Below are 13,619 nucleotides of genomic sequence, written 5' to 3'. Positions count from 1 at the left end.
GGCAGGCAGCTGGGGGGGGAGGGGGGAAGGATACCTGACTGGCGGCCGGCAGCCGCTAGGGACCCTCTAATAAATATACATTTATCTATAAATTGGGCCATGAAACATTGTTTACGTGGGTCAGGTCACTGGACCAGAAGACTGGTCATGGGCTTTATCATTCTAAAATTACAGGGGACAAAACACTGGATATATTTGGTGACATAACTTTTTAGTTCTCTTTCCATATGAATAGCAGTACTGTCTTTTTATTAGTTCAAGAATAAGAGAAACTGTATAATTTTATCTCTTTTTCTCTGCCCACAAATTGCACATCTGAATTTGTCAATTATATATCTAGTCAGAACATTAACCAAATGAAAGTGGAATTTTCTAAAGCTTTTTCTCTGAGTTAAGACCACAAAATATTTTTAGATATCTTCTTTTCAGTAAATTTGGCAATAATTTTTTATCTAACTAGTTTTATTCTTAGTGATGAAAAATGGAAATGCAGCACTTTACCCTATGCACTTCCCTAAAGTTGAGTTTCTGTTTATGGTACCAGGATTACTAATATTACCTACTAATCTCTTCACAGGCATTTAATTCTCCACTTACCTTGCATATCCAAGTCTTAGATGTATACTTTCCTCCAATATTGTTAAGCACATACAGAAAACATGTGTACAAAGTACTCATATTTTATTTTGTATAAATCTTTCAAAGATATAAATTTTTGTATCTTTTTTTTTCTTTTTAATCCTCACCCAAGGATATTTTTCCATTGGTGGAAGAGAGAGGGAAAGACAGAGAGAAATATAGACGTGAGAGAAATACATCAATGGTTGACTCCTGCATGTGCCCTGACCAGGGCCCAGGCCGAGGAGGAGGCTGCAACTGAAGTATGTGCCCTTGTCTGGAATTGAACCCCGGACCTTTTGGTCTGCGGGTCAATGCTCTATTCACTGAGCCAAACTGGCTAGAGCTCAAAGATATTAATTTTTAATAAATTTAAACAAACAAACAAACAACCACACATGCTATAAGTGTAAGTGGAAATGATCTTTTCTTTATGAAAAACAAGAACTTATCTTTTTTGGATTTTATTAACACCACAAAATTTACTGAGCCCTAGCCAGCTAAGTCACATAACAATTGTCATCTTGATATGAAAGAGAGTCAACTTGTGCATAATGGAATGGCCAATAGAATTTGTTAAAATAGTTGGGTGACTATTTTAGTTTCAATAACCAGGGTTGGATTACTCAGAGGATAGTTGTCAAATGATGTCTGAGGTAATCTTTTTGTTTTTCCTTTAGTTAAAAATTTAGATATAAGAGACTAGTGACTAACCATCTTGAAAATTCTAGCTCTTGGTCTCACACTTGAATGTCTTTGTGTGAGGAAGTTGTGTGGGCCGTTCAGGCTTCTGATTCACTAAGGGCTTTTACCTCAGGGCCCTTTACCTTCAATGATGTCTTACTCTTACTGCCATAAAAGGAACAATGGGTTTATGTAAGGCTGGATCAATCTTTTAAAACAAACTGGAATCATTGGGCCATGTTCATACCACTAAATAGCTCAGGTATGTGGAATTCTAGGTGTTCATTCTTCCTAAGAATTTGACCCAAGTCAGAGATAATTGCCTATATTGAGAAATCATGCTGCAGAATATAGTGTATCAAAAAAATCTTTTTCTTTTGAAGTATTTACATGTTTGTTATACATCATTGGTAGCCCTCCAAGTGTTTAGTAAAGTGGCATCAAGCTTAAAGGGTAGAAAAAAGGCAGATAGTAACTTCTCACTGATGAGAAAACAGGTGTGGGGGTAAAACTAGGCCAGGGTTGTCAAAAGTCTTTGAATTATGGAGGGAAGGCAGGGGGTGAGGAGGGGGCGCGGAATGAATCAACTAAAGGACTTGTATCTGTACATATGAGCAGACCAATGGACACAGACAATATAGGGGTGGAAGGCATGAGCTGTGGGGCAGGAGCAGGTAGGGAGAGGTCAATGGGGGAAAAGAAGACATATATAAAACTTTGAACAACAAAGAATTTTTTAGAAAGTCTTTGAATGGTGAATGTTTGCATTTTTCAATATAGGTATTTAAAAAAACCCAGTTACGAAGCACCTTGTTTATAGGACAAGAAATTCTAACCAATCTTATCGAAACAAATTTCATTGTGTAACAGTTGATTTGACTCAATGTGTAGAGAAATGAAAGACTTGTTCAAGAAGTACGATTTATCTAGTGAAATAGAAATATTTGTTAGTGAATTAGTTGAGTTTTGAAGCCTCTAACTTCTCAGAATGATTTTTTTTTTAGAATTCCATATAATTAATGACATGTAATTTATGACAACTAAGATTACATATATTAGAAACATCTGCAAAGATTCTACATGACAGCCTTAGCTGGTGTGATTCAGTGGATAGAGCACTGGCCTTCGTAGACTGAAGAGTCCCAGGTTCACTTCTGGTCAAGGGCACATGCCCAGGTTGCAAGCTCAATCCCCAGAAGGGGGCGTACAGGAGGCAGCCGATCAATGATTCTCTTTCATCATTGATGTTGCTCTCTCTCTCTCTCTCTCTCCCCCTTCCTCTCTGAAATCAATAAAAATATTTTTTAAAAAAAGATTCTACATTACATAATGGATTGCTATGCAGACAAAAAAAAGTAAGTTTAATAATATGAAAGGCATGGCAAAATGTAAGGTGGAAAAAATTACCTAAAAATTGGGGTTTTCATTGTAAGTGTTTGTGTCAGACAATAAAGTGGGCTTTTACTGTAAAGATGTTAAGAATAACTGGCTTGGTGGCTTGATCCCAGTGTTTCCTACATATTTAGTGACAAAGCATCAATGGCAATATACAGAAACAGGAAGCCCTTGTGTGCTCTTACTATTGGTATTTCATCGGGTATGAATATAGCTCAGCTTGAGTGAATGTGCTTGTTGAGATGTTAATAAAAAGCTTAAGAACAGGAAGATTAAGGTTGTTGGCACATGAAATAATAGCGGCTACAGAGAAAAATTGATGACCTTGTGTTGCTATTTATTTTATGCCCTCATCACACTAGCAACTAGATAAGGGGAAGTTTTTCTAACATGCCTTAAAAATATTATGGTTTGAATCAAAGACCCACTTTTTCCCCTGCTATCATGATAAGGTTTTTTTTTGGTTTTTATTTTGTCTTGTTCTACTTTTATACAAAGGCGGCATTTGTTAGTTTTCTTGCTTTTATGTTGCAACTTTTCTTGGTTCTTTTAAGCTGTGATAGCGATGGTAACTTATGCTTTTAATTTTGTTTGACATACACAAAACAAGCCAGCATCTGATCAAAAGCATTACATAAAATCTTTCTTAAGCTATTGAAAGGTGCTTTGATGATTTCTTTCCTCTGGTTTGTAGGATTAGGGCTGAACTTGACTAAATGGCTACCGTTGCCATCACTCATCTGTGGTAAAACTACTGATATTTGCTTTTCTGTATAAGAAAAAATGTTGACTAAGGATGTCTGCTATTTGTTTTCAAGAGTTGTCCAGTGGGAATGTTGTCTATTTATGTGTGAATATGAAAGTGTTCATTTTGTTTGCTGCTGGGTTTTTTGTATATATGTGTATTTTTTTTTCTCAGTAGTCTTGTGTTAGCCCTAGGTGAGTTTTTTCTCCTTAGCCAATCAAAGTTTAATGACTTTCTTTTTTCATTTTTAATTAACGTGTCATTGTGCATCTATTAAGCCTTGACCAGGGTTTCAAGAATGTCTGCAGTGGGTTTTGGAAACAGACTTATCATTATTGATTTGGGGCTTCCCAGAGAAAAATGCAGTTCACAGTTCATTGTTGAGCTCTGGTACAACTGACCATTTAAAATTGAACAATAGTTTACTGTTTGAAACAATGTCAATTGTTATACCTTGACATTCTAATTAAAACATGAATTGTAGTGATAACTCAGTGCAAATCCAACAGTTGTATTTGGAGTTCAGTTATTTCAACAAATACATTTATATAATGAAAAAAAATTGGAAAAAACACAAACATATTTTCCAAGTTAGTAGCATGTTTTCCTTTTATAATTAGAGAGAAAATACCTTATGAAATATTTTTAAATGTCAACAACACAAACAAAAGGTAGGTCTGAAGAGCTAAAAGAAGAATTGAGAATTGTGAATTCGCTGGCATGTGCTTTGACTTCATTGCCTTTGAATTTCTGAGTTTTAAGAGTTCCTTACTATGATTCTGACAGAACCACGCACCTATTATTCCCTGAAGGTAGTTTTGAATTTCAACATTTTACTAGCCCAGAATATATACCTACCCTCCCTTAGCTGAATCTATAAACTATTCTATTTCAAATGCTATGTCAGTTTCAGGCACATTCTCTTAGTCATGACAATTGCTCTTATTCATAATCTCCCCAATGAATTATTCATTATTGGTAGTTAACCAAAACTTCCCTTTCGTTACTTGCAGGATCCGGCTTAATTTCAATGTTATAGGGAGGCCAGATTTTAGCATAGTTTGTTCAAAGACAACTTTATCTATCCATACCTGGATGATTTTTAACAGAACAGCTGAATTAATTTGCCTCAGACTTTCTGTATTATTATATACATTGTGTTAGAGCTAAAATGTATTATTTGCTCATACCTATATTCAAAGTTGAATTTATTCAAGATACTTTATAACTATGAAAAGAAAAAAGAGAAGTTCATAGAGAGCAGAAGAATTCTAGTAAAGAATTTATGAGCAAAATGTTGCAAACTCATAAATGCAGTGTTTCTCAAAGTGTATTCTGAAGAATATTAGTTCTGAAAGATGTTAATAGTGCCATGCAAAGAAAATAAAAGTTGCAATAGTTTTTAAATTTTTTTAATTGATTTCAGAGAGGGAGACAGAGATAGAAACATCAATGATGAAAGAGAATCATTGACCGGCTGCAACCTGCACATCCACCTGACAGGGAATCAAACCATGACCTCCTAGTTCATGGGTTGAAGCTCAACCACTGAGCTACAAAAGTAGTCAAAAGTTGCATTTTTAAGTATATTTGTGGAATCCTGGGTTTATGTGAAACAGACTTATTATTTCAGGACTTCTCAAAATCTTTATATTGTGAATGAGTCCTCTCTAAGCAGTACCTTAATCATGATTTCTCAAACATATTTGACCACACTTTAGAAGATGCTAATGTATCATATGGAAAATATAACACAGGAGAAGGAAGATTCAAAACTATAGCAAATCCCTGTAGCCAAATTAGATTCTATTATTATCCCACAGTATTTGTTTCTATGTTAGAGCATTACTTATGAAATTACTGCCTTTTAAAAAAAAAACACAGTGTCTATTTCTTTCCTTAGATGCTGATCTTCTAACACAGTGCTTCTGAAAATTTAATGTGCATTTGAATCACCTGGAGATCTTGGTACAATACTGATTTTGGTTTAGAAGAGATGTGTGGAGCCTATGAGTCTAGCAATTCCTGCAAAATGCCTGTGTTGCTGGTTCATGTTGCTACTTTGAGTAGCAAGATCTAAGTGCTTGGGACCACAGGTGTTTTTAGGTTGTATAGCTCTGTACTGCCAATTCTATGTTTTTCATATCATTGTTTTCAATAAATGTTTGTTGGATTGGAATTACAACTGAGGTGAGTTAAATTTATATGTATCTTAAGTATTTACCACTTTTTAATATAGTTTAACTATCTCCAGATACAATAGATGTGCATACCATGGTTACAACTAAAATATAAGCATGGGGAAAAGGACAGAAAAGCAACACGCATTCCCCCACATGCTCCCCTCCAGCCCCCTCGCCCCGTCACACACAAATACACAGGCAGGCATATGCGCACACTCCCACACACAAACATTTTGGAAAACATTTAGAAATTAAACAAAAGCAGCTCTAGAATGTTTTTCCTAGATGACTCTTTTAACCCTAAAATCTATTTTTTTCATAAAGATAACTACTAAGAAATGTCATGCTAATTATATATATTACCAGTGACATTCCAAAGATGACTTTGTGTTAATCAGTTACTGATGAGGTAATTTAAGCTTCTCATGTATATGTAAGTATGAAAATCATGACTGTCTCCCTTGCTTCTTTCTCACATTTACTTATTCACACAAATGTTTGTCTTCCATCATTATCCTCATTCTTTCTGTTAATTTCCTCCAAAATGTTTGGTCCTAGATGTATCAAAATATGTAACTCATCTATATCAGTCCAAGAACGACAAATTCCAATTACTCATAAAGATTATTTTCATCTTCCAAAAGAAGGCAACATAAAGTAGCTCTAAAAGGTCAGCATTATGATCTTTCATTCCCCAATTAACACCCATTGATAGCACTCAGAAAATACGTGTCTTGTTAGAGATAAAACAAAACTCAATTCTACTCTATGAAAAATGCAAATATTGAACAGATCACAAATACACTGATGACAAAGTCTGTCCCTATGGAAGCTCACACATGGAAGAAATGTACAGAAACACTAAAACTGCCTCAATAAATGATAACTAAAAAAAGATTTGGTTGATTAAGTATATAATGAGAATTAAGTTGCACTGGCAAATTAGAATAAGAATCTCTCCAGACTCAGAAGACCTTAATATCTCCTCACATTATATGTAGCTTAATTAGCATGTTTATTTTCAGGATTAGGAATCCATCTGCTCAGGTAATTATTACTGTGTTAATTCTTCTCTTTATTTTTGTGTCCTGATCACAAAAATAATCTGTGTTTTCTTTTTTTACTAATTAAAGTGATGATCATTATCTATTTGATGACACCACTTAAAAATACAGTTAGGTTGCATATTTTAGCTTAAAAATAGTGTGTATCAGACATATCAAATAAATACTCACTTTAGTTTTTTACTGCCTGAAAGTATATATAAACGTCTCAAAGGCCAAGCATCAAGTCCATTTAATTTTCTTTTCTAGTGTCTCACATAGAATCATAAGTTGGTAGACTCCTATCTGCTATTTTGATGCATATTTTGCATATTTTTAAAAAGATAATACTTTTATGTCCACATAACCTTTTCCTAAGTATGCTTTAAAGTTATTATACCTTGTTATATTGTAATGTAAATCAATTTACATTTCCCTTTAATGTTTACTTTAAATATTTTCCAAATGAATGAACAGTATCTTTATTTTTGCTGATAGTGATCCCAATCTATATATATATATATAAAAGCCAAAGCAATCATCCGACCATCCGACCAGTAGCTATGTCACACACTGACCACCAGAAGGCAGATGCTCAATGCAGGGGCTGCCGAGCTACGGTGACTTGGCAGCTGTGGTTCTCAAGTGATACACCTGGAACCAGAGAGTAGGGAGCCCGATTCTGGGGTGCGTCACCTGAGAACCACACTCTCGAAATCCAGGATCCCTCAGGGGATGTCGGAGAGCTGGTTTCAGCCCGATAGCCACAGGCCAAGCCGAGGGACCCCACCAGTGCATGAATCCATACACCGGGCATCTAGTCTCTCTCTCTATATATATTTGGACTATTGTTATATCTGCAGTCTAAATATTAGACTCCTATCTAAAATTTGATGGGTTTTGTTCAATTGATTTATCTTAGCAGTTGAATTGATAAGTTGAAAAGCTGTCTGGTACCACTCTAGAGATATAGAGATTAGCATATAGAAGTGACAACATATATACTGTGAGATAGAAAGTTTTATGACAAACATCCTAAAAAAAAACAAAGTCACTTTCTAAGGTTGTTGTTCCACAGACTTTAAAAACTTGAAGTGCTTGGTAAATAAATCTATAACAAAAGCATCCAGAGATATAGCTGTGGTAAAAATATCAGAAAAGAGAGGAAATACATTTTGGCTCATATGGAGGAATGTAATTCATCAAAAGAAAATTTTTACTACAGAAAAAGGCTTAATAAAAAATGTAAAAGTTTGAATATTTCACATTTTAAAAATATATATTTGTATTTATTTCAGAGAGGAAAGGGAGAGGGAGAGAGAATCACTGATTGGCTGCCTCCTGCTTGCCCCACACAGGGAATCGAACCCACAACCCAGGCATGTGCCCTGACTGGGAATTGAACCATGACCTCCTGGTTCATAGGTCAACACTCAACCACTGAGCCATGCTGGCTGGGCATATTTCACATTTTTAATATAGGAAAACAAAGCTACCCTTTTTCCAAGTGTTATGCACTATTTACCTTGGCTGTGTCTTTTAGAGTTTTCTTCATTCTAGTCCCCACTCAGGAGAGATGGGGCAGCCAGGTCAGTTTAACTGCTTTGTGTATGAAATTATTTTTTGGTTTGTTTTCTAAAGCTATGCTCTCATATAGTACAATACAGGGCATGTGTGCACATAATTGAACCCTATTCGGGGCTACGTGAATGGCGTATTAGTTTCCTACTTCTGCTGTAACCAATTATCATAAATGTGGTGGCTTATAACAACACAAATTCATTATGTTGGTTCTGGAGGTCTGAAGTCTGAGAAATCTCCCTGGGCTAAAATCAAGGATGAGGCCCTGATGGGGTAGTTTTGTTGGTTAAAGCATGATCTCACTATACCAACATTGTGAGTTCAATCCCCAGTCAGAACACACAAGAATCAACCAATGAATGCATAAATAAGTGGAACAACAAATCAATGTTTTTTTTTCTCTCTCTCTCAAATCAATAAATAAAAATATAAAATCATGTGGGCATCTTTGGGGACCATTGTTCAGCCTCCCAAAGAGGGGCTTCCTCTAAACCAGTGGTTCTCAACCTGTGGGTCGCGACCCCTTTGGGGGTCGAACGACCCTATCACAGGGGTCACCTAAGACCATCGGAAAACACATATCTAATTACATATTGTTTTTGTGATTAATCACTATGCTTTAATTATGTTCAATTTGTAACAATGAAAATACATCCTGCATATCAGATATTTACATTACGATTCATAACTGTAGCAAAATTACAGTTATGAAGTAGCAACAAAAATAATTTTATGGTTGGGGTCACCACAACATGAGGAACTATATTAAAGGGTCGCGGCATTAGGAAGGTTGAGAATCACTGCTCTACACATATGTGAACATGTGCATTTTCTTGACTGCACATTGTCAGAAAGATGAAAATCCACATTTTTCAAAAATTATCCAGAAGTGTCATGGACTGTACTAAAATATAAATCACAGACCTGGTTAATTTAATAAAAATATCTATTTTTATTTATTTATATACATGTTTTCAGGACCATATCCAAATGCACAAAATACCATTAAAGTAGATTAGTATAAACTTTCAGAAAGGGTAATTTGGCAAAACATATCAAAGTTGAAAACACATATACTTTAATTCAGAAATTCTACTGCTAGGACTTTTCCTTACAGATGTAATTGGAAAGACAAAAACTACAAAAGGTGATTTATATGACTTATAGCATTTATTCAAGAGAACATGACACAGTTATTATAAAAAAACAAGGGTGATGTATAGGTGTGTATAGAGAAAGACATTCAAGACAAATTCTTTTGTGACACAAGTTCAAGACAGGCTACAAAGTCTAATACCTATTTGTAGTTTCAGAATATATATGTGCTGGTTCCCAAACTAATTTTTGAACAGGACACATGATAAACTATTAATAGAGAGGGATGCAAAGGGTAGAAAAGAAGACTTTATTTTATGCTTTTCTACCATCTACATTTTCCACTGTGGGTATGTATAACTTTTGTTGTATAAAAGAAGGTCAGAGGCAGTTAAGAGTAATAAATAATAATTATAGTCACAGCGGAATCAATAATAATGTCTATATGTCTAACACAATTCTAAGCACTTTACACAGATAATTTTGTTTAATTCTCACATCTCGATGAGATAGGAACATTATTATACCCTCTTGGCAGATGAGAAATTCAGGCTCATGAAGGTTAAGCCAGCTGTTCAATGTCACACAGCTGGTAAAGGAGGAGTTCAGATTAAATTCAGATCTATTTTACCTTAGTGCTCCCAACTACTATTTGCCTTTTCTTGCTTCTATTTTTCATGCTAAAGTAAAAAACCCTAATAAAGATGATCACATATGTTTTAATACCAGTAAAAACTTTCTCAAATGTCAAAACTAGAAGTATTCTTTTTCTTAACATGTTGTAAATCCAAACAGAAATTCCGATATCATAAAGGCCCCAAATTTTTGAAGCTTAATAGGTTCAAAATATGGAAAAAAAAAAATTTAATGAGGAGAAGCATTACTCAAAATGACAGTGTGTAAAAACACTTATAAGGAGGACAATAAAATGAAATACAGGAAGAAATACAGGAGGGGAAATGTAAACAGGGAGAATGGAGTAGGAACGAGGAGAAAATTTACGAGATTGTGCGAGCACTGGTGATTTACAGCTTTAAGAAAATGCTTTATAAAAGTAGTCCAGGATATCATTTCTGACAGCTGTAATTTTTTTCCATTGTATGGACTAAATAAATAACCTATTTCTATTACAGATAGGATGAAGTTGGGGTATTTTTCAATGAGAAGATGATACCACTAAGTCATATCTAAAATGCTTTATTACAATTGCTTCCTTGTACCAGCACTACTCATTTTTTTAGGGAAAATAATAACAAATATAAATAAGCAACTCGTTGCCACTCCAGATTTGATTGAAACTAGAAATAATTTGCACAAACCTTTTTTGGGTGAAAATTACTCATCCTATCCACTCTAGTCAATGTTTCATGAAGGTTCTGACATGAAACAGTGATTTAGGGATCGTCTTACACACATCCTTTTTTTCCTGATTTATTTTACCCTGGTTGAATCTCTTAGGTTAAATGCCTTGCATTGTTGCTTTTCAAATGATCCCTGTGTGGTAGTTAGATTGGTTATCAGTTAGTTCTCCAGGATCCTTTGGTTAAATTAATGAATCCACATGTGGTCAGGTTATTTGGTTGATTTAACAACTAGTCCATTGATAACTACTAAACATTGTTTTGATCAGTAAATGTAAACATTATAATCAAGCTATCAAACAGTTAAATAAAATATGTTCATCCCCTACCTTGATAACAATAAATATTTTAAAAACAATAAATATTTTTAAAAATATGTTAAACATGATTATGTCAAATATAACAGAAAGGAAAGATTTTAAGAAAATATAATTTTATTATTATTTCACAAGTTCGAATGCTTTGGTGATTGCTAGTGATGTTTGAGTGAGTAATAAAGTAAAGAGTCCATAATTCATGAATTATTATATAATTATTCCATACAATTTATTTATTTTGTTTTCATTTCAGGAAAGAAAATAATTCTGTTGTTAAAAATAAAAAATTTTCTCATAATTTTTATTCTATTTACAGTAATGCCAAATCAAGTCACTGTAATTTTTAGACTATTTTTAATAAATTTACATTTGGAGAACATGACCAGGTGAAGAATAGCAAATGAAATTGTTAACACAATTTGCAACATGTATATGTGGGAATTAAAAATTTTACAAAATTTAAACATTATTAAAGAGAAATTTATGAAATATTTCATTTTCATCTTATAAATTTCTATAACTTATAAAGTGACTTTCACCATCTCTTACAATAATTTCTTAAATCTCCATTTATAAAAATTTCTTAGATTTTATTTTATTTGTTCAAATTGTAGATCTAATAAAAATAACATTAGTTCATTTTCATTGTTTTGATCAGTAAATAAATCTGCATTTAATAAAGAATTTATATATCTCACACCTGTCAGAATGGCTATCATCAACAAATCAACAAATGACAAGTGCTGGAGAGGATGTGGAGAAAAAGGAACACTTGTGCACTGCTGGTGGGAATGCAGACTGGTACTGCCACTGTGGAAAACAGTATGGAGTTTCCTCAAAAATTAAAAATGGAACTCCCATTTGACCCAGTAATCTCACTTCTAGGAATATATCCCCCCCGAAACAGAAACACCAATCAGAAAAGATATATGCACCCGTATGTTCCTAGCAGCACAATTTACAATAAGCATTGGGGGTGGGTGGGGAAGAGATCAACCGAAGGACTTGTATGCATGCATATAAGCATAACCAATGGACGCAAGACACTGGCGGGTAGGAGAGACCGGGAGAAGGTCAAGGGGGGGAAAAAGGAGACATATGTGATACTCTTTGTAATACTTTAAGCAATAAAACAAAATTTAAAAAAAAGAATTTATAATGTCCTATTTGCAAATTTTATGTGGGTCACATTCAATATAAATCCCACTTTTATTGTTTCCAGTTTTTAAAATCTTAAGCAAGCTGCCTCTAAACATTTTCTATTTCTTTATGCTTCTCAGGTGTTCGCCTTGAACTCTACTTTTGTATTTTCTATTTCTAGTATGATCTCAACATGAACACATTCTCACTAACCTAAAAGATTAAGAAATAAAATGCACCCAACCTGCGTGGCTCAGTGGTTGAGCATTGACCTATGAACCAGGAAATCATGGTTCAGTTTCTGGTTACAGCACTCAATCCCCAGTGTGGGGCGTGCAGGAGGCAGCCAATCAATGATTCTCTCTCATCATTGGTGTTTCCCTTTCTCCCTTCTTCATTGAAATCAATAAAAAAATATTTTTTAAAAAAGAAATAAAATGTAATTATGTTCAAAGTGAATTCAGTTTGACCGTATTTTCATTAAAAATCCAAATTAAAATTGTTTATATGTTTTCAAAAATGTTATGTTCTAAAATATTTAAAGATGCATAAAAATACAAAACAAAATATAATGATTAATACCAATTTTAAAGTAAATTATATAAATGAATCTAAAATTATTTACTTTGGGAAGAATTAATACAATTTTATTAAATACTTCCACGAAAACAAAATTATTTGCAATTTTAACATTTAATATCCATTTAGTCATTTTTTTAAAAATTTAGATTAGGCTTTACTCATGTTATATCTATACTTATATATATGTAGGTATGTTTATATACACAAACAAATGTAAGAGTAATACAAACTGTTTAATACTGCAAAATGCTCCCGAGGTACCATGCAACAATGAATGTAGACTAGGAAAGCAAGAGCATGGATGCTTAATACCACTTCATTACGTAAGAGGCAACTGCAATAACCTTATCTGAGAGGAAGGATTTAACAAGTTGGTTAATTTGCCTTTTCTATTCAGAATCCTCGCTGCACTCCGAAGCAGTGTCAGCAACAACCCACAAACCGTGATGACATTCAGTGGTGGCCAGCATGTGTCGAGAAGATATAGGAAAAGAGATGTAAAGTGTTTTCCAGGGGTGAAAAGGTTACTCCCTAAGCACATGCTTAGGATTACGGGTTCTGACACCTCAGCACGGAGGGCTGCATGGATCCTAAGTGACTGAAGTGCCCATGAATTTTGTGATATGCCAGGCCTGAGGAAGGGCAAGCCCCAGGCAGAAGCCTTTCTTGCCCAAGTCCAAGAAGATGATGATTGGAAATCCTGTCCCTATGGCATGACCCAGAGGTACGCTAATCAGTCACACAGAGTGTTTGGGGCCAGACATGCTGACTAGTGTAGCTCCTCCATAGTGCTAAGAGCTTGATTACCTGGGTCTCTGATATACCAGAAACCATGCTTTTCTGTTATGATGCAGCAATCTGTCTGATTTCCTGCT

The 13,619-nt window shown here is 34.4% G+C and overlaps 1 protein-coding gene across 1 annotated transcript in view; it reads left to right on the top strand.

Moving 5' to 3' along the window:
- TMEM244 (transmembrane protein 244) overlaps window positions 1-5,680 on the top strand; it is a 21,033-nt gene extending 15,353 nt beyond the window's left edge. Inside the window, 1 exon segment of the mRNA XM_015557846.1 lies at window positions 5,346-5,680. Coding sequence (XP_015413332.1) covers window positions 5,346-5,374 — 29 coding nt within the window. The 3' untranslated portion in view covers window positions 5,375-5,680.
- The last annotated feature ends 7,939 nt before the right edge of the window (window positions 5,681-13,619 follow it).

Source organism: Myotis davidii, unplaced genomic scaffold (genome assembly GCF_000327345.1).
Source record: "Myotis davidii unplaced genomic scaffold, ASM32734v1 scaffold147, whole genome shotgun sequence".
Classification (NCBI taxonomy): Eukaryota; Metazoa; Chordata; class Mammalia; order Chiroptera; family Vespertilionidae; genus Myotis; species Myotis davidii.
The sequence above is the reverse complement of the archived record's forward strand: the minus strand, read 5'-3'. Positions and strand labels throughout refer to the sequence as shown.